We start from the raw sequence: 17,398 nt of genomic DNA, 5'->3' as shown, positions 1-17,398 counted from the left end.
TCAAAAGAGTGTCACGTGCGTGTTAGTGGCGAAGGAAAACGTCAAAATGAGAAGAGATAAATTACATTGAACACAGCGCACCCCTCGTTAACCCTCAATCGATTACCCGATAAGAAAATAAATCGATCATTTTCGAGTTAAATTAATATATCTCGGATTAGTTTTCAAAAAGCCGTAAGAGCCATTGGTAAACAGAGTCCTTTTTGCATCGGTATTCGACCTACTTACGAAAAACCAATATCAAAAATGCTTGAGATTGTTCATCTACACGTCCTTCAAGTGCCCCAAACTAAAGATACATGAAATTTTGTTTCATTTTGGAGAAAAACGAAAACTAGTGTCAGAGGTCACGGTGGCTCTTACGGCTTTTTGAAAACTCACCCGAGATATCTAATAAAAAAATAAAAAAGAGAAAACATCTGGATTTTTTTTAAAGTCCGATAAACCTAATTTCTCGTTTTTTTGCTTTTTGGGTGTTTTTGAAACCGCCTTGAGTCAGGGGTATTAAAAAACACCCTAAAAATTTGGTTTATTGGACCTTAAAAAAAACTTCAGGCCTCATCTATATCTATAAAAATATATCGGTTATTTCCAAGGTTCTTTCATTACGAACAAGGAGGCCATTTTGCATATTTGCATGGTTTGTCTAAAAAAGTCTCAAGAAAATACATCAATTGAGTTTTAGTTTAGATAAAAATATAAAAATGTAATACATTTTAATACTCGATAATCCGAAGCCTCGATTATCCGAAATTTCGATTATCCGAAGATTTTTTTTTTATTTTCTTACTCAAAAAAAAAAAAAATCACTAGCGCAGTTCAAAAGTCATACTCAAGCTCGACAGCTAAACATAAGCCAACGAAAAAAATAATAATATTTTTTGATTCGATTATCCGAATTCAAATTTGCCAAGGCCTTCGGATAATCGTGTCTTGACTGTATTCCAAAAAAAAAATAAATTCATGGATTCAAAAATTCGTCAATGATAAATTTTGAAATAAAAAACTTGATTCGATTATGAAAGGCGAGGACTTCGGATAATCGAGTATATTAGTAGTTTATGCAACAAGTTGCAAAAGAAGATTTTTTCAGCACGAGTTGTACATTTATCCAACGAGGTTTACCGAGTTGGATAAATACGACGAGTGCTGAAAAAATCAAGTTTTGCAACGAGTTGCTTACAACATTTTTTGCAATTCCGAAAAACGCTTATTTAATGAAATTTTATGTCAAACATTCATGTGTTTAGTAAATTCATTGTTCAAAACAAAACAATATTGAAAAATGTTACTTTTCAATACTAGTGCTGAAAAGTTCAACTTTTCAACACCCATTTCAGTGCTGAAAAGTAGAACTTTTCAGCACTGTTATTGAAAGGTATTAATTTTCCATTCTGTTATTTTTGGTAGGGAAAAGTAGGCCGTTTCGTTTCTCCAGAAGGGCAGGAAAAGTTGACAGTTTCACAGTGGAATTGCAAAAACTATATTTAAAATATTAAAAGTCATTTGATTTCTGTAATTTGATATTTTAGAATTTTGTTTCTTTTGAATTTATGAGTTTTAGAATTTGTTAAATTGTTGTATTGAAAACAATTTCAAATAGCCTTTAACTCAAATTTGGATATAACGAAAAAAATGTGCAGTTTATAAATAAAAATGCTGTTCACTTGTTTTCATCAAAAGTTTGACTGTTTTGTTTTCTGCAAATAATTATGTTTATTTTTTTATTTATGTGTATTGAACCCGTGACCAACTTCATATCCGCAGGCCGGCTATGAAATTATAGGAATGTGTAAATTGTATTAAACCTTTTTAATGACTTTTTTTGTATGTAAATAGTATTGTTATGAAATTTTGTGGAACAAAAATACTTTTAAATTAAATCCTTATTATTTAGATTGAAATTATAATCTCAACTAAACAGCACACCATACAAACGCAATGCAAAACATCACAAGATAACTCGCAAATATCCCTCTATCCAGCAATCCAGCCAACCGGCACCAATCCCGTATCGCGACGTCTCCAATCTCTTCCTGATTTCCTACGATTTCCTTATCCTCGTACGGTGGCAGAAAAGTGCATCCCAACTCCAGCATCGATTCTAAACGGCCTTCCAGAAGCGCTCTTCTGAGCAGTCGTGGAACCGGTCGGGTGTGCTTGATTCGACAAATTTTGATTACGATCGCGGAGAGGGTTGCTCCGAAGGCGGTCTGGAACAACGTGGTAATGGTGAAGATCACTGAAATGGGAGGGAATGTTAGGATTTTCAGTTTTTTTTTTGTTATGAGTTTGGCTCTTACCAACTAGAGGGGCGTTTCCATACCGGATGGGTAGCTGAATGGAAAAGTAGATCAAAAGTGCTGTCGCGATCATCATGACTATTCCGTTGAGGACGATCTTTTCAGGGCAGTGAGGAGGTAACCAAAACACGGACAGCGTCAATAGTAAGTTCAGTATGATTGGACTCACAACGACTACGTAGCAGGAAGAAGTCCTTTTAACGGTGAAAAAGTACTCGACATCAACGTAGGGCTCGGGACAGCATTCGTAAGTGACCGTGTTGTGTTTAACGGTTATGTTTTGAATAGTCCACACTTCGCTTTCATCATCAGTTGTGTCAACCCCTGGTTTTGTATTCAAGGTAAGATTAAGGCTCGATGCGTCATGAACCCACGATCCAAGCTTGACGTGACAAGTCTGCTGATCAAACGGCCACAGACGAAGGTTCAGCCGACAGAAGGTATGAAAATCCGTCGGAGGAACCCACAAGATTTTTCCGTCGTTGTAAATCAATACGTCCGTCAAGCCAAAGTGATCAATGTTGGAGGTTTTTGCGTTATTGTACAAAAGAAGATCCGGCTTCCAGATGCTTTCCGCACTAGTTCGAATGATTTTGAGATCACCGTAGTCTTCAGGATTCCACCTTAGCTTTTCATCTGTCCATTCCTGGGAAAGCGATTCAGTAAAGTACAATTTATCAATTTCTTTGAACTTTAGGTTTTACCATATTGATCCAGTTGCTGACAGTGAAAATTGAGGACACTTCGTCGATGTCAATGTGTCTGACGGACATTCTGCAATACGAATTTGGTCTAAACTACGTAAAAAGATATTGAGATGATTTCTCACCCAACTTTGACGTTGGTCACATTGTAGTGTTGCGTTGGCCGGTTAGTCCGATCGTAGTTAACGAACAGGTCCTTTTTAAGCTTATCTGCCCAAGTCATCGTTCCAGGTTGAACTGTGGTGATAGTTGAGGAAAATCGATGTTTACATATCAATTTTAAAATGTGCAACTAACTTACCATCTTCGGCAGCACATAAACCAGCTAAGTAACTAACGAAAACCGTTGAAATAAGTCCGAATCGCATCTTGAGAACAAACTTCCACTCCACTCGAGTTCTAATCGCGCAATGAAGCTCACTTTGCTCGCAGAACGATCTTTTATAATCCTGTTATGTTAAGGAATGATTTTGACAAAGACTTCATTGAGATGTTGATTGAATCTCTGGAGTAGATTCTAATTTTAGAACCGTGAAGTGATCTCTATGTTTGGGCGCAGTGTCTAATGAGATTGAAATTTCACCGCTAGGACCTCTGCCATTTTGAAATGGGTCATTGGAAGCAGGAATACACAAATTGAGCTTTCTCATAATTTCTTTGCCGGTCGTCATTTATTGGATACGTTGCCTACACAAAAAGGGGCAGTCATCCGAGATATAAAATGAAACTAGAAGCAGTAACAAGCAAAAATGTTTATTTCAATTAATTTTAAAAGATATGTGTAATCATCTAAAACAAAATCGATCCTCACAGACTGTGATAGACGGCCGAAATGATAAAGATCACTAGATAAACAAGAAAGGCCAACCGATCGATAAACCCAGCCAGCCGGCACCAGTCTCGTTGCTTGGCGTCCCCAATCTCGCCGACAGCGGCTTCTTTGTCCTCGATCGAGGACAGCGATCCGCTGCCAACCCCGAGCACCGATCCCAGACATCCGTCGAGTTGCTTCTTGAACACGTGCGGAACCGGATCGGCATGCTTGGTTCGGCTCATTCTAAGCACGATCACCGACAGAATAGTCCCAAATGCCACCAGGTACAGGGTGGTGCTGAAGAAGGTTACTGGAATGGAAAATATCTAGGTTAAGTGGTGATCTTGAGGTGATCTTGTGTGATCGTACCGATTAGCGGGGTGTTTCCGGACATTGCTGGCAGTTGCGTGGCGAAGTAGATCAGGAAGACGGTCACGATCAGTGCGATTATGCCGTTGAGGACAATCTTCTCGCCGCAGTTCGGGGGTAACCAAAATACCGACAGAGCAAGCAGCATGATGACAAAGGCTGGACTGATGACGATCGCTCTGTGGGTTGACGACTGACGTTGCAGGGTGACATTGTACCGGATGTCCATGTACGGTTCCGGACAGCATTCGTAGATTGTGGTGTGTATGTCAGTGGCCAAATCGAGGACGGTCCACTCGTTATTGTCCACGTCGATGTCCACTTTTGCTTTTCCAAATTCGCTTATATTCAGTTTGTACCCGTCGAAGGTCCACGATCCAATTTTGACGAAGCAGGTTTGCTGGTCAAACGGCCAAAAACGGAGGTTCAACTTGCAATTTGCATGATAGTCTGTCGGAGGAACCCACAGGACCTCGCCGGTGTTGTAGATCAACACGTTCGTCATGCCGTAGTGTTCAATGTCCGAGGGTCGGGCGTTGTTGTACAGGACCAGATCCGGTCTCCAAACGCTCTCCGGATTGGTACGGATAACGTTCAGCTTACCGTAGTCGTCCGGATTCCACTTGAGTTTGTCGTCATTCCATTTCTGAAAGAAAATGAATCAGTTTGTCACACCGAGATCTTCTATGGAACTCAAAAGATCAAATAACGCGCAATTTCTAAGCCAATCTAATTTATTGCTCAAATCAATTTAAGTAACATGCGGCCATGACACTGTAGATGAACACGTAAGCGATGAAGAAGATTCGTTCCAGGGCCACCGTAAGCTGGATCCATTCGTGCTGGACATCGGCGCCCTGTCCCTGGGATGCCTCGTCGGCGGAAGAACATGATTCCCGCGCTGTAGATCCGACCTTGAGCTCATCCGTCCACTCTTCCTCGTCGGTTACAGACTGTAGAGAAAAACAAAATATCGTGGGTTGTTGCGAGAAGATTCAGAAATTAAAGAAGTTGCAAACCTTTGGAGTGCTTCCAGTCCAAACCAGAATACTAACTCCTGGCAGTGCAATGAATGACTTCAAGTAGGGATGAATCGGTGTTCGGTGCCTGGACTTAGCTATGTTGATAACTAGAACCGACAAGATCAGGCTGATCGCTGTTAGGTACAGACTGTGACTGAAAAACAAAACTTAAAGAAGAAATTAGGCCAAGATCAACGATGACGAATATGCCATCCTACCAACTAGCGGAGTCCTGGTAGCCAGAAGCGGAAGATGAATGGTGAAATATCGCAAAAATATGCACAGCAACGTCGCCGTGACGCAGTTCAACAGAACCTTCTCGTTAGCACCCGGAGGCAACCAAAAGCTGGTCAAGCTCATCAAAATGAAGATCACCGCTGGGGTCAAGATCGTGCTATAAAATATCCTAACCTTCCGCTTGATCACCAATCCATACTGCAATCCCTCAAAGTTATGCCCTTCCTCCTCCATCGGATCCTCATAACTCTCCACCAAAATATCCGTAACCTCCCAGGCCGGATTATCGGTGATCGGTCGGAACTGCTTCCTATCCTGCTCCAACCCGTTCAACTTCAGCGTTCGATCCTCGTGCATGGACACCGACTTGCCCAAAACCATATTGCAGTGCTGGGTATCAAACGGCCAACGTTGGAAGTTCATCTCGCAGAAAATCTTCTGAGACAATCGGTGCGTGCTGTGATGCATCCCGGAACTCTCGACCCGGACATCGCTGATACCGGCGAACCGCGAGCCGGCCGTTTCCAGCGTGATCGAGTGCATGTTGACTTCCGGATCCCACAGGTAGTAGCTCGGGATGTAGAACGATCGAAGGCCACCGTAGTCGGAGGGTTCCCACTTGAGGCGAAGGTCCTGCCAGTTCTGGAAGGTGTGCGAAGCAGCTGATTAGAGTTTTGTACTAAACTTTTAATGAGGTTTCTGGTATCATGCTGTCTCATTCAAAATCATGCTAGTCATGCATTCGATTGCAAAAATATCAAATGCACTTACATGGCACAGTAGACACTTTCATAATAACCAAACACTATGTTTCCTAATCATAACCTACAATTTTGCTGAAGCTAAAAAAAACTTTGCTGAATATATCAACACATCACATCATATAATAAATTCTCTTCTCAAGATACAGATATTTGAATATTCACATGCCCAGTTTGTATGACAAGCCCGAAAAATGTATGGAGGCTTGCCTTGTATGGAAACACTGATGATGCAAACTTTGAACTAACTAAACATAAAGCACCGTGCGTCTCCAGCAAAATGTACTGAAAACTCATTTCGATGGAGACGCATGGTGTTTTAGGTTTAATTAATGTACCAAATTCCAATTTTTTTTCTTCAAGAAAACATATCTCTGAATCTTGTTGATGGATATTCACCATCTTTGGATATGTTGCAAAAAATATCCTGAAAAATCATAGATAAACATTTTTGGTCCTGAGATCTTCAAATTTACATCAAAGTTATCATTTAATCTGTAAGTGTTTTCGGCTTTGTTTTTTCAAAGTCTTAGTATTTTTCATTGATCGCCCAACTTATATGCTTTATTTTAAAAAACGTGGTGAGATATGCTTTGTTAAAAAAAATGTGGTTTCTATGAAAATCGTTAAAATATGCAATTTTTTGGACTACATCATTTCGGAAAGGAACACCCTAATCGTAAGAAAAAATTCTAATTATTTTGACCAAGGAACTCCCATGACAAATAAACGGAGTTCTTTTGACTGGATTGCTGGAAGTGGAATCACTTAAAAAGTAAGCATTAGAGTGTAACAAAAATGACTTTTTGGCGGGCATTCAAGGGTTTGTTCCGGTGGGCATACTAAGCCCAAATCCAAAATATGAGCTTGATTGGACGTAACAGGAGCTGGCGCTCCGCCCTTCAATTTTAAATGGGATTTAACCCGTAAAAACAGATTTTTTCAAAAATGTCACTTTTTGAGGCATTTTGGCCACCAATGCGTTTACCAAAAACATCACTGGCGTGTAGGCCAGATCCTTGCGCATCTTTTGGTATATATAACATTGACATTTGGAGCACCCTGGAGCTCGGTACAGGCCTTCAAAGTTTTGCATTTTTTCGAAAAATCGGTCCCGGCAAAAAAGATATGCGTCGCGCCTCGCGACGCCCTAGACGCCATTTGATTTTGCCGGGGCCGATTTTTCGAAAAAATGCCAAACTTTGAAGGCCTGTACCGAGCTCCAGGGTGTTCCAAATTTCAATGTTATGTATACCAAAAGATGCGCAAGGATCTGGCCTACACGCCAGTGATGTTTTTGGTAAACGCATTGGTGGCCAAAATGCCTCAAAAAGTGACATTTTTGAAAAAATCTTTTTTTACGGGTTAAATCCCATTTAAAATTGAAGGGCGGAGCGCCAGCTCCTGTTACGTCCAATCAAGCTCATATTTTGGATTTGGGCTTAGTATGCCCACCGGAACAAACCCTTGAATGCCCGCCAAAAAGTCATTTTTGTTACATCCTAGTAAGCATAGTACTTTGCGTTTTATTGACGTACCAAAATTGGATGAATTATTTTCAAAACGTCATAACCCGGAATTTTAGTAAAGGATATTGAAGGTTGATTCTTGTAACATATTTAATGTACCGTCAGGGTATGTAAAGTATTCAGGTGTTACCATTTAAATTTCTGAGCTACACAAAAAAAAAGAGTTCTAAGTTTCAAAACTTAGATAGGGGAACTATACCCTTTCTCAGCCTTTTTCTATTATCGGCCTATCAACACTTTGATCATAAATTACAGCTTTCATAAAGTATTTTTGACTGTTCCAAAGTATGAAATAGCTCAAACAAAAGTGAGCAAGCAACTTTTCATTGTTGATACATCTGAAAATGTTGATTTAATAGCGGAAAATTGCAAAGTGATGAGAATCGGTCGAACGGCTTAGAGTGATTAAAATGGGCATATTTACCCTATATGATTGAAGCAGTTCTCTCAAGAATAAGCTGTTTTTTTTTGAAATTTAAATGTTGTGTTGTTTTTTTATTCGAATGAAACTTTTTGAAAAACATTTGTACCATAAGTTCGTCCTTACAAGGACTAATACAATTTGGCAGCAACAAAAATACAGAAAAAATAGAGCAGATTTTCTGATTGATTTAGTGTCTTCAGCGAAGTTGTAGGTGTTGCTAAGGACCTCTTGAAAAAAATTGCTTTCTAAAAAATATGTCCGGTTTCTTTAATTAAATTTCACAAAATCACTTTTTTGAAAAATCTCATTTTGGATATCTGGAGTTTTTTTTTAAAGGTCCAATAAACCAAATTTTCAGTTTTTGCTTTTTGGGTGTTTTTTAATACCCCTGACTCAAGGCTGTTTTAAAAACACCCAAAATGCAAAAACTGGAAATTTGGTTTATTGGACCATTAAAAAAAAAAACTCCAGATAAATTAGTTTTAGACTTCAATAAATGCCATCTTTTGAGCTATGCCACAATTAGGTCAAAACTCATTTACCAGTGTTGCCAATTTCCCGATTTTTTTTCAAAAACTTGGAAAAATTGAAAAAAATATGTTTATTTAATTTTTAGATGAACAACCAAATTTGTAATCGATATTAAACAAATAAAAAGTTTCAGGAGTTCCCAGAAAATAAAAATGTTTTGATCTTACCATTTTCAGCCAACCGCTAACGGTGAAGATTGAATTGTCCTCGTCAATGTCGACGTGTCTGATTTCCATGCTGCAACGAAGAATAGAGAAGAAATCGCATTCAATCATGGAGCATTCTCCCACGTCTGGTCGCTAAGCCGACTTTGAAGTCATTGTACTTGACCACTTACTTAACCTCGACGTTGGTGACATTGTAGTACTGCGTCGGCCGGAGATTGCGATCGTAATTTAGCAACAGATCCTTTTTAAGCTTATCAGCCCATGTCGCCGCGCTCGCCTTGACCGGGGCTGGAAAAAAGTTGTTTTTTTTCTTTTGCATAAAGTTTGTGGAATTTGCGTGGGAGGAAGTGCTGCATAATTGAGTTTATTAAAAGAAATCACACGATACACATAGTCTCGTTATCAGTTACACTAGTTGTTGTTGAGGTCAGTCTCCGTTTCACTTATATAAGAGATCGCTGCGACATTTAAGACATACGATCATGTCAAACATATTCTGGCAATTTCCCGATTCTGATAACGTAATCTTCCTAGCAAATCTTCAAAACTTACGAGCATCATCTGCAACGCACAAGCCCACAAGGCAAAGGGCCAACAGGGTAAAACGGTACCCGCAGCCCATTTTATTCCAGATTTCTGCCGATTTTCAAACTTTAAAAAATATCTCACTTTTTCACTTTGCCACCAAAACACACTTTCCCGGTCAAATGCCGCACACGAACTGAGCCTGGCCAGCGGCCGAGAGGAAGTTTTTATAACTCTTCTTTGACGCGCACACAATTCTAGTGCGTTTGATAAAAGGCTCATTTGCATGCTGATTAGGGCGAACGGGAGAGGGGGTTCCTTAAGTGTTTGTATGAGCGACAGCCGCAGCCAGCAGCAGCAGCATTGAGTTGAGCCAAGTAGCTTCGGGATTTTCTGGCTATTTTCGGACAAATGTGATTCGAGTTTAATCGAAAGTTATTGCAATTTAAGTACTACTGCATGGCGGGGAACATCTTTTGGGATTTTGGGTGAACGTGATGAAATCAGTTATAGTCTCGTTTCTAGCCGTTGGAGAATAAACAGACTATTCTTATCATAGTTTTGTTTCCGTTCTTAGAAAAAGCATTAGGAAACAGGGGGGAGTTCTAAGTGTTAATATATTTGTTTAAATTAATTATCCCTCTCCAGTTGTGAATGTTTTAATTTCAACTCAAACAGTAATTTCAAATTTGGAATCCGTGTTTGATATCTCGTGTCCATTTTTGGTGTTTTGGCAGCCATCCATACATAAATGGTACTATACAGAAAAAAGCTACACATTTATCCTTTTTAATATTATATTCCGGATTTTAAAATCTAGTTATTTATTTTTTAAGTTTTCGGGAACTACACAAGGCTAATTTAGAGACAAAGAGGAGTATGGGTACAAACTTTATCGTGTTAATTTATAAAGTAATAGTGATTCCAAAAAAGTCACATTTTAGGTTAAAAAAGGAAGTTGTAGTCGATAAGAACTTGATATATTATTTTAGGGAATGCGCCGTTTTCAAATTATACTCACTCTAAAAATCATCACTTTTTCGAATGAAAAAATGCCTGTTTTTGAAATTATTTTTTTCATGCAGCTGGAAAAACTCTCTACAAATTTGTCTAAGAAACACTGAAGATTTGTCTATCGTTCCTAAGATACGATCACTCAAAAATATTTATAAAAAAACAATTGTAGGTTCTATTTTTAGTGTCAGAATATTAATCATTCGAAAAAATTTCAAATCACTGCGAAAAATATATTGTGGAAGTTTTAATATCAACTCTGATGTTTCAAAAGGGCCTACAATTCAATATTTCGACCTTTTGAAATGTTTGTTTGGATATTCAAATTGTCAAAATAAAACATATAACACATTTCAGAAATCTTCAAATATAGATTTTGGGAATGCTACTTCTACTTTTGGTTGAGAGTGTAAAAATTTATTTCTTAAATACAGCCCTGACTCGATTATCTGGCCTTGGCAAAATTTCACTTTGGATAATCGAATCACAAAAAAAAAATTGTCGTTGTCTTATACAGTCCAGACTCGATGATCCTAAGCTTCGATTATCCGAAGTTTCGATTATCCGATGTTCGATTATCTGAAGGTTTGTATGGGACTTCGGATAACCGCATTACGAACAATTTTTTTCTTGTTTTTTTTCATTTTATTGTTTTTAACATTAAAATTCGAGTTCTACGACCCCATTTTAGTCAAATTTAAGATGTTAAAATGTTTTTTTTGAATAGTGCATCACCGCCATCTTGGTGGCAGTGCGTGGCCGAATGGTTACGCTGTCTGCTTTGTAAGCGGATGATTCTGGGTTCGATTCCCATCCCATCGGATGAGGAAGTAAAATGTCGGTCCCGGCCTTGGTTGTTAGGCCGTTAAGTCATTCCAGGTGTAGGAGTCGTCTACATGCCATAAGTACAAACAACACACCAAACCAAAACCTACTCCGGTGGAATCGCTGGCGGCGGTTGGACTCGCAATTCAAAGGTCGTCAGTTCAAACACTGGGGTGGAAGGTTCCTTGGAGTAAAAGAGGTTTGGGTGCTCTCCCCATTCAAGCCTTCGGACTCCTAGATTCGAGCAGAAACTTGCAATAGAGACCACAAAAGACCCGGGGGTCGTTAATGTGGACGGCTTGATTTTTTTTTTTTTGATCACCGCCATCTTGAATTTGATGGTTCTAAACCAAATTAGACAACAACAAAAAAAACTTTTTTCGTGATTCGATTATCCGAAGTGAAACTTTTCCGAGGCCGAGGGCGATTTTACGAGTCTGGACTGTATTTGATTGTTGAGCTTCAGTATGAAATTAAATCCAAGATGGCGGCCAAAATGGTGGTGATGAAATCACTAGCATTAGAACCATAAGCAAATAAAAAAAAAATCTTTTTGAGATGTAAATTTTTCAACATTAACATTTTCACCTCTTATTACAAATGTTTCTACTAATGGATGACAAATATTTTATATTTTATGTATTTAATCAAAATCTCAGAGAATGAATAACTCATAAAGACTTGATACTTTTTTTTAAATATCGCAGACCTGATCATCAAACAAAAATCCGTTGTCATATTTTTGATTGTACAAATTGAATATAACCACAACGCTACTATTAAGTTATTTAGATCCAAATCCAAGATGGCGGCCAAAATGACCGTGATGAAATATTGAGTAAATGGCAGGCAATCAATCACTAAAATTTTGTTAAAATGGGGTCGCAGAACTCGAATCTATATGTATAAAAATTTTCGACGGTTTTGTTCGAACGCGAATCAATTCAACACGGAACGTCGGATCGAGGTGCTTTTTGTTGCGTTGGGTTCGCAAAAGTCCAAGGAAGGTTCTTACGCCAAAAAGTTACAACTTTGGCCACTCTGGAACCGGTTCCGGAAAATCTTCAGATTGTATGGGAAAAGTTACGTAAAATCAAATTTTGATCACAGGAGGCTGAATAAGCAAAAAGGTAAAAAACGTCAACAAACGGCTCGACAGTTTGTCGAGGCTTGTTTTATGTAAATAAAATACGATTTTTTAGTTCTTAATACGATTATTCGAGTCCCTTCGGATAATCGAACTCTGGAAAATCGAAACATCGAGTAATTTGTGATATACATTAAATTCTACATCAATCTATCTTATAAAATCGAGCGAGGTAAAAGTTTTATTATAGCGTAATGTGACGGTATAGTATCAACTAACATATAACACTTAAAATTAACATTCGCTGCCTAAAATTTCTTTAAAAGATCGTGTTATTTGGCCACCCACGCAAAAAATGTCTACAGGCTGTAGTAGATGATGGAAATGACGTAAATCACGAGATAAACCACAAAGGCCAGCTTATCGACGAGCCCAGCCAACCGACACCAGTCCCGTTGCTTGGAGATCTCGTCCCCAGCGGCATCCTTGATATCGTCGACTTCCCCCAGACATCCGTCCACAAGGCTTTTGATGCCCTCCGGAACGGCCCCGGTATGTCTGACGCGGCACATTCTGAGCACGATCACCGACAGGATCGTCCCGAACGCCACCAGGTACAGGGTGGTGCTGAAGAAGGTCACTAGAAAGAAAGAAATCTAGGTTATGGGGTGATCTTGTGGTGATCTTGCTTGATCGTATACCGATTAGTGGGGTATTTCCGGACATGGCGGGTAGTTGCATGGCGAAGTAGATCAGGAAGACGGTTACGATCAGTGTGATAATGCCGTTGAGGATGATCTTTTCGCCGCAGTTCGGGGGTAGCCAGAACACCGACAGAGCCAGCAGCATAATCACGAAGGCCGGACTGACGACGATCGCCTTGTGGGTAGCGGACTGGCGTTGCATGGTCACGTTGTACTGGATGTCCATGTAGGGTTCAGGACAGCACGCGTAGTACTTGGTGTGGGTTTCCGTATCGACTTTTTGGATGGCCCACTCGTTGTTGTCTACGATGATGTTGAGCTGGAAAATTGTGAAGGTTAAAGAGTGATCGAGGTGATCGAGTGTTCTTGAATACCTCTGGTTCTCCTACTTGGGTCAGGTTCAGTTTGTACCCATCGAAGGTCCACGATCCGATCTTGACGAAGCAGGTTTGCTGGTCAAATGGCCACATCCGGAGGTTCAACTTGCAATTCGCGTGATAGTCCATGGGCGGTACCCACAGAATCTGTCCGGTGTTGTATATCAGCACGTTCGTCATACCATAGTGTTCGATATTCGAAGTACGAGCGTTGTTGTACAGGACCATGTCCGGTTTCCAAACGCTGTCCGGGTTGGTCCGGATGACGTCCAGCTTGGCGTAGTCGTCCGGATTCCACTTGAGCTTGTCGTCGTTCCATTGCTGGGAAATGGAAAAAAATGTGGTGATCACTTGATCCCATTGAAACGATCATGCCAAAATATTACCATTTTAATCCAACCGCTGAAGGTGAAGATGGATTTCGCTTCGTCAATGTCAACGTGGGTGACGGTGACACTGTAGATTAAAGTCAGAGTTAAACAACAATGCTCCACTTAAGCCACTGAGAAACCACTTACTTAACCTCGACGTTGGTCACATTGTAGTGCTGCGTTGGCCGAAGATTGGGATCGTAATTGACGAAAAGATCCTTTTTCAGCTTATCAGCCCACGTATCCGTTCCAGTTGGTCTGTTATCCGGGGCTGGGATTTGAGAAGAAAAAATCACAAAAAAAAATCACATTTCATTCACTTTATCACCGCTTTGCCTGTTCAAATCAGTCCTCATCATTAGCACTTCAATAGAGGTTTACGAGATCGTAAAATTACGACCCCCTCGCAGTACTTTTTCCTGTTTACAACACTGTTTATTCGACTGCTTTCATTTGTGATAATGATCTTCTGTATGAACAAGTGCATAGTCACGTTCACCCTTGTTTCTATGAAGCATATTAACACTTGTTTCCGTTGCACATCCGTTCAACTATTTTATGTTTCAATATTCTTTAGACATTTTCAAAATAAACTTACAAACATCATCGGCCACGCACAAGCCCACAAGCAAAGTGGCCAACAGTACCCAACTGTGACCGGAGCCCATTTTTGGGGGTTCCAAAATTTCTCAAACAAGCACTAAATCTGCACTAGACAGCACACTTTTACTACCGAAAAAAAGGAAAACACTTTTTAAACCACCAACCCGGACGGTTGTCCAACACGAACTGAGGTTGGACCGCGATCGGCAGGAACTTTTTATAATTCTATTCTATTCAGAGCGATCTTGTGGTGTTTTTTTGTGTAGTGTGTTGGGGATTGTTATCACTGCCGGAGCCGGAGTGACAAAAGGTCGCGGATTTTGGTGAATGATATGCTTTAGTATTTTTGGCGGAGGCGAAATTTCTCTTAAGTGATGCTTATTTTTGGAGAAGATTGATGCGATCCTCTTGGGGAATTCATTTTAATTTTGTCTGTTGATTTTTCTTGCCACTTTGTGTTTTTTTCTGACATGATGTATCACGTCCTCAATGGACTGTTTTCTAATTGGCAAAATTTGGCAAAAATTACGACAGACCAAAACTGAAACAGTCGCATTTCTCCATACATTTTGTCATTTTTTCCCATACAAATGCAAGGGTTTAGGGAGAGATGTTCCCGTGGTTCCCGTATTGAATACAGGGGAGTCGGATTTGGACCACTCTTTTGTACATGGCACTTCAAGTGTTAGCAACGAATTACAGATTTTACGTTAAAATGAAACTAAAGATGGTTTATCTCGAAAATGGCACGGGTTTGATTTTTTTTTTTGGTAGAATTTATTTGTTTTCCTAAAATCATAATTTTCACATACTTTGCTAAGGCTACTGCGAATTTAATTTCAAGCATTGGACCAAGAAAAATGCATTTTAAATTGTTTTCGGTGGATTGCCTGTATAATTCCACTAAAATAAACTGCTTGAAAAGAAAATAAAATCAGAAACCTAATTTTCTCCGCCAACTCACCAAGCAGTTGCCCTGCCTCCTCTTCAATTTGTGTGAAACTTTGTCCAAGGGGTCATTTTGGTCCCTGATCTTAGTGATTTTCAACGCTTAAAAATTCAATTTTATCGGGAACCACCATCCGAAAACACAAAATTCACGAAGCTTGAAAAATGCTAAAATAACCTGAAAATCTTTTGTTAAACAACTGGAAAACATTTTCTACGCTCAATTATATATAGCATATATTAAATAAATAATAATTTCCAGTTTTCACGGGGAATATTATAAAATTTTATGGGAATTTCACCGGACTCAGAATAAATCTAAAATATTCGAGGATTTTGTTTAATTTAAAATGATATAAAAAGCCCAAGTCATTTAATTTTGAATAAAATGAATTCGAATTCTCAATTTTCTTTTGGAATTTTACCTTTGAACTGAAATGATACTCAAATTGATATTACCGTAAACTGGGGTGACTTTGATAGCCCGGGGTGACATTGATAGAAACTTGATTTGGCCACTAATTTTGATACATCCAATATAACAGTCACATTTTTGCTTATATGTTCGTTAATAAGCTGTCCCTTAATGCTTGCATACTCATAATTCTCAAAAATGTTTAGATATTAATTTGATGGGCATTTTAAAAACCTATCAAAGTCACCCCGGGCTATCAAAGTCACCACAGTTTACGGTTGAAATTTCCTTAGTACATTAAACATTTTTATTAATTTAAAAAAAATCTGAGAAAATGGCAATCTTTGTGCCTTCCTCACTGAAGTAAGGTTTAAATCCTGCTCTGAAAATGAACTTATCACATAAAGCTCGTAAACCGACCTTCATATATACCTATTGACTCAGAATCGAAAACTGAACAAACGTCTGTCTGTCTGTCTGTGTGTAGACCAAACCGGTTGCATTTGATTCAGTTTTGGGTCCCATAGATCGAGTTTCAATAAAACTCAAAAGTTATGTGTACAAATGTATTTTCGCATGTATCCGGATGTTAGATAAATGCCCTGAAGTCGAAATCGTTGAATAGGTAATTGAAAGACCTTTTTAATCAGTCCAAAACATATTATATATTTAGTAGAAGCTGTAGCATACTTTAGAGCTTTATACATTTTTAGAGTTAAACCTTACCGTAAAAATATAAATAAAAAAAAAACAATGTTGGTATTATTTGGTGATTTTGAAAATAAAATAACAATTTAATTTGAATTTGTGTGTTACTTTCAAATGCTACAGTACCTTTCGAAAGTTTACACATTCAATATCACGTTTTTAAAATAAAACTAATCAAATTCACACTTATAATCTTTGTGGTTAAAAAACAATTATTGTTATTTTTATGCAATAATTCCGGAATTTTACGGGATTTTGAGGAAATTTATGAATTTCACGGATTTTACGCTGATCGCGAAATCGTGAAAATTTAATAACCCTACCGATCATGAGTATGATGTCCATTTTTCGGTATCTCGCCAAAAATTGTGATGATATGGAGATTTGGTGTCAAATGGAATATTATGTAAAATTTTAAGCCTGATTAGATGGCGTACTCTTAACTTGACCTTAATTTTGTTTTGGGACTCCAAAAAGGAATGGGTCCTACCACCATACCGTAACGAGATATGGAAACATGGACCTTGCATTTTTTGATCACGGACCAAAATTTTCGCATAGGGCAAAGTTTCATGCAAATAGAAGAGGGGTTGGGGCAACTTTTTTCCGATTTCTTGTGTCCAATTCAAGTTTTCTTAAAATTATTTTGTCATTTATTCCAGTTTGAATTTCATCTAAATTTTCTACATGCTCGTAAAAAAGTTAACTGTGATCAGAAATTAAAAAAAAAATTCTGATTTGATAAATAGAATTTATTTTCCATAAAATTCCACTAAAATTTCTATTAGAAAATGATCGATTCCTGGATTTTTTTTTTTCAAAAGGTCCAATAAACCAAATTTCTAGTGTTTGCCTTTTGGGTGTTTTTGAAACCACCCAAAAAAGCAAAAACTGAAAATTTGGTTTATTTTCAAAAAAAACTTCAACTTGAACATTTTTATGGCACTTTTATATAGACAG

At 38.5% G+C, this 17,398-nt stretch overlaps 3 protein-coding genes across 4 annotated transcripts; all 3 read right to left on the bottom strand.

Annotated features, from left to right (window-relative positions):
• Nucleotides 1-1,657: 1,657 nt before the first annotated feature.
• On the bottom strand, nt 1,658-3,427 carry LOC120417299 (neuronal acetylcholine receptor subunit alpha-2-like). The gene is made up of 5 exons (XM_039579249.2): nt 3,309-3,427; nt 3,133-3,244; nt 3,008-3,077; nt 2,304-2,949; nt 1,658-2,242 (listed from the first exon to the last, which is right to left on the bottom strand). Exons 1-5 carry the CDS (start codon nt 3,373-3,375, stop codon nt 1,917-1,919), a joined length of 1,221 nt encoding a protein of 406 aa, XP_039435183.1. The 5' UTR covers nt 3,376-3,427; the 3' UTR covers nt 1,658-1,916.
• Nucleotides 3,428-3,744: 317 nt separating this feature from the next.
• Nucleotides 3,745-9,596, bottom strand: LOC120417300 (acetylcholine receptor subunit alpha-like 1). 2 transcript variants are annotated; one of them, XM_039579250.2, is made up of 6 exons: nt 9,414-9,596; nt 9,032-9,149; nt 8,862-8,931; nt 5,431-6,091; nt 5,210-5,379; nt 4,891-5,143 (listed from the first exon to the last, which is right to left on the bottom strand). In XM_039579250.2, the coding sequence occupies exons 1-6, from the start codon at nt 9,481-9,483 to the stop codon at nt 4,937-4,939; spliced, it is 1,296 nt and encodes a 431-aa protein (XP_039435184.1). In that variant the 5' UTR covers nt 9,484-9,596; the 3' UTR covers nt 4,891-4,936. The 2 variants fall into 2 exon arrangements, with proteins under 2 accessions (XP_039435185.1, XP_039435184.1); XM_039579251.2 differs by lacking the exons at nt 4,891-5,143; nt 5,210-5,379; nt 5,431-6,091 and adding exons at nt 3,745-4,131; nt 4,191-4,836 and having other exon boundaries at nt 9,414-9,591.
• A 2,925-nt stretch (nt 9,597-12,521) lies between these two features.
• On the bottom strand, nt 12,522-14,562 carry LOC120417314 (acetylcholine receptor subunit alpha-like 1). The gene is made up of 6 exons (XM_039579277.2): nt 14,363-14,562; nt 13,912-14,035; nt 13,780-13,849; nt 13,391-13,714; nt 13,014-13,335; nt 12,522-12,952 (listed from the first exon to the last, which is right to left on the bottom strand). Exons 1-6 carry the CDS (start codon nt 14,430-14,432, stop codon nt 12,672-12,674), a joined length of 1,191 nt encoding a protein of 396 aa, XP_039435211.1. The 5' UTR covers nt 14,433-14,562; the 3' UTR covers nt 12,522-12,671.
• Nucleotides 14,563-17,398: the final 2,836 nt, after the last annotated feature.

This window comes from Culex pipiens, chromosome 2 (assembly GCF_016801865.2).
Source record: "Culex pipiens pallens isolate TS chromosome 2, TS_CPP_V2, whole genome shotgun sequence".
NCBI lineage: Eukaryota > Metazoa > Arthropoda > Insecta > Diptera > Culicidae > Culex > Culex pipiens.
Note: the sequence above shows the minus strand (reverse complement) of the source record. Positions and strands in the feature narration are given on the sequence as shown.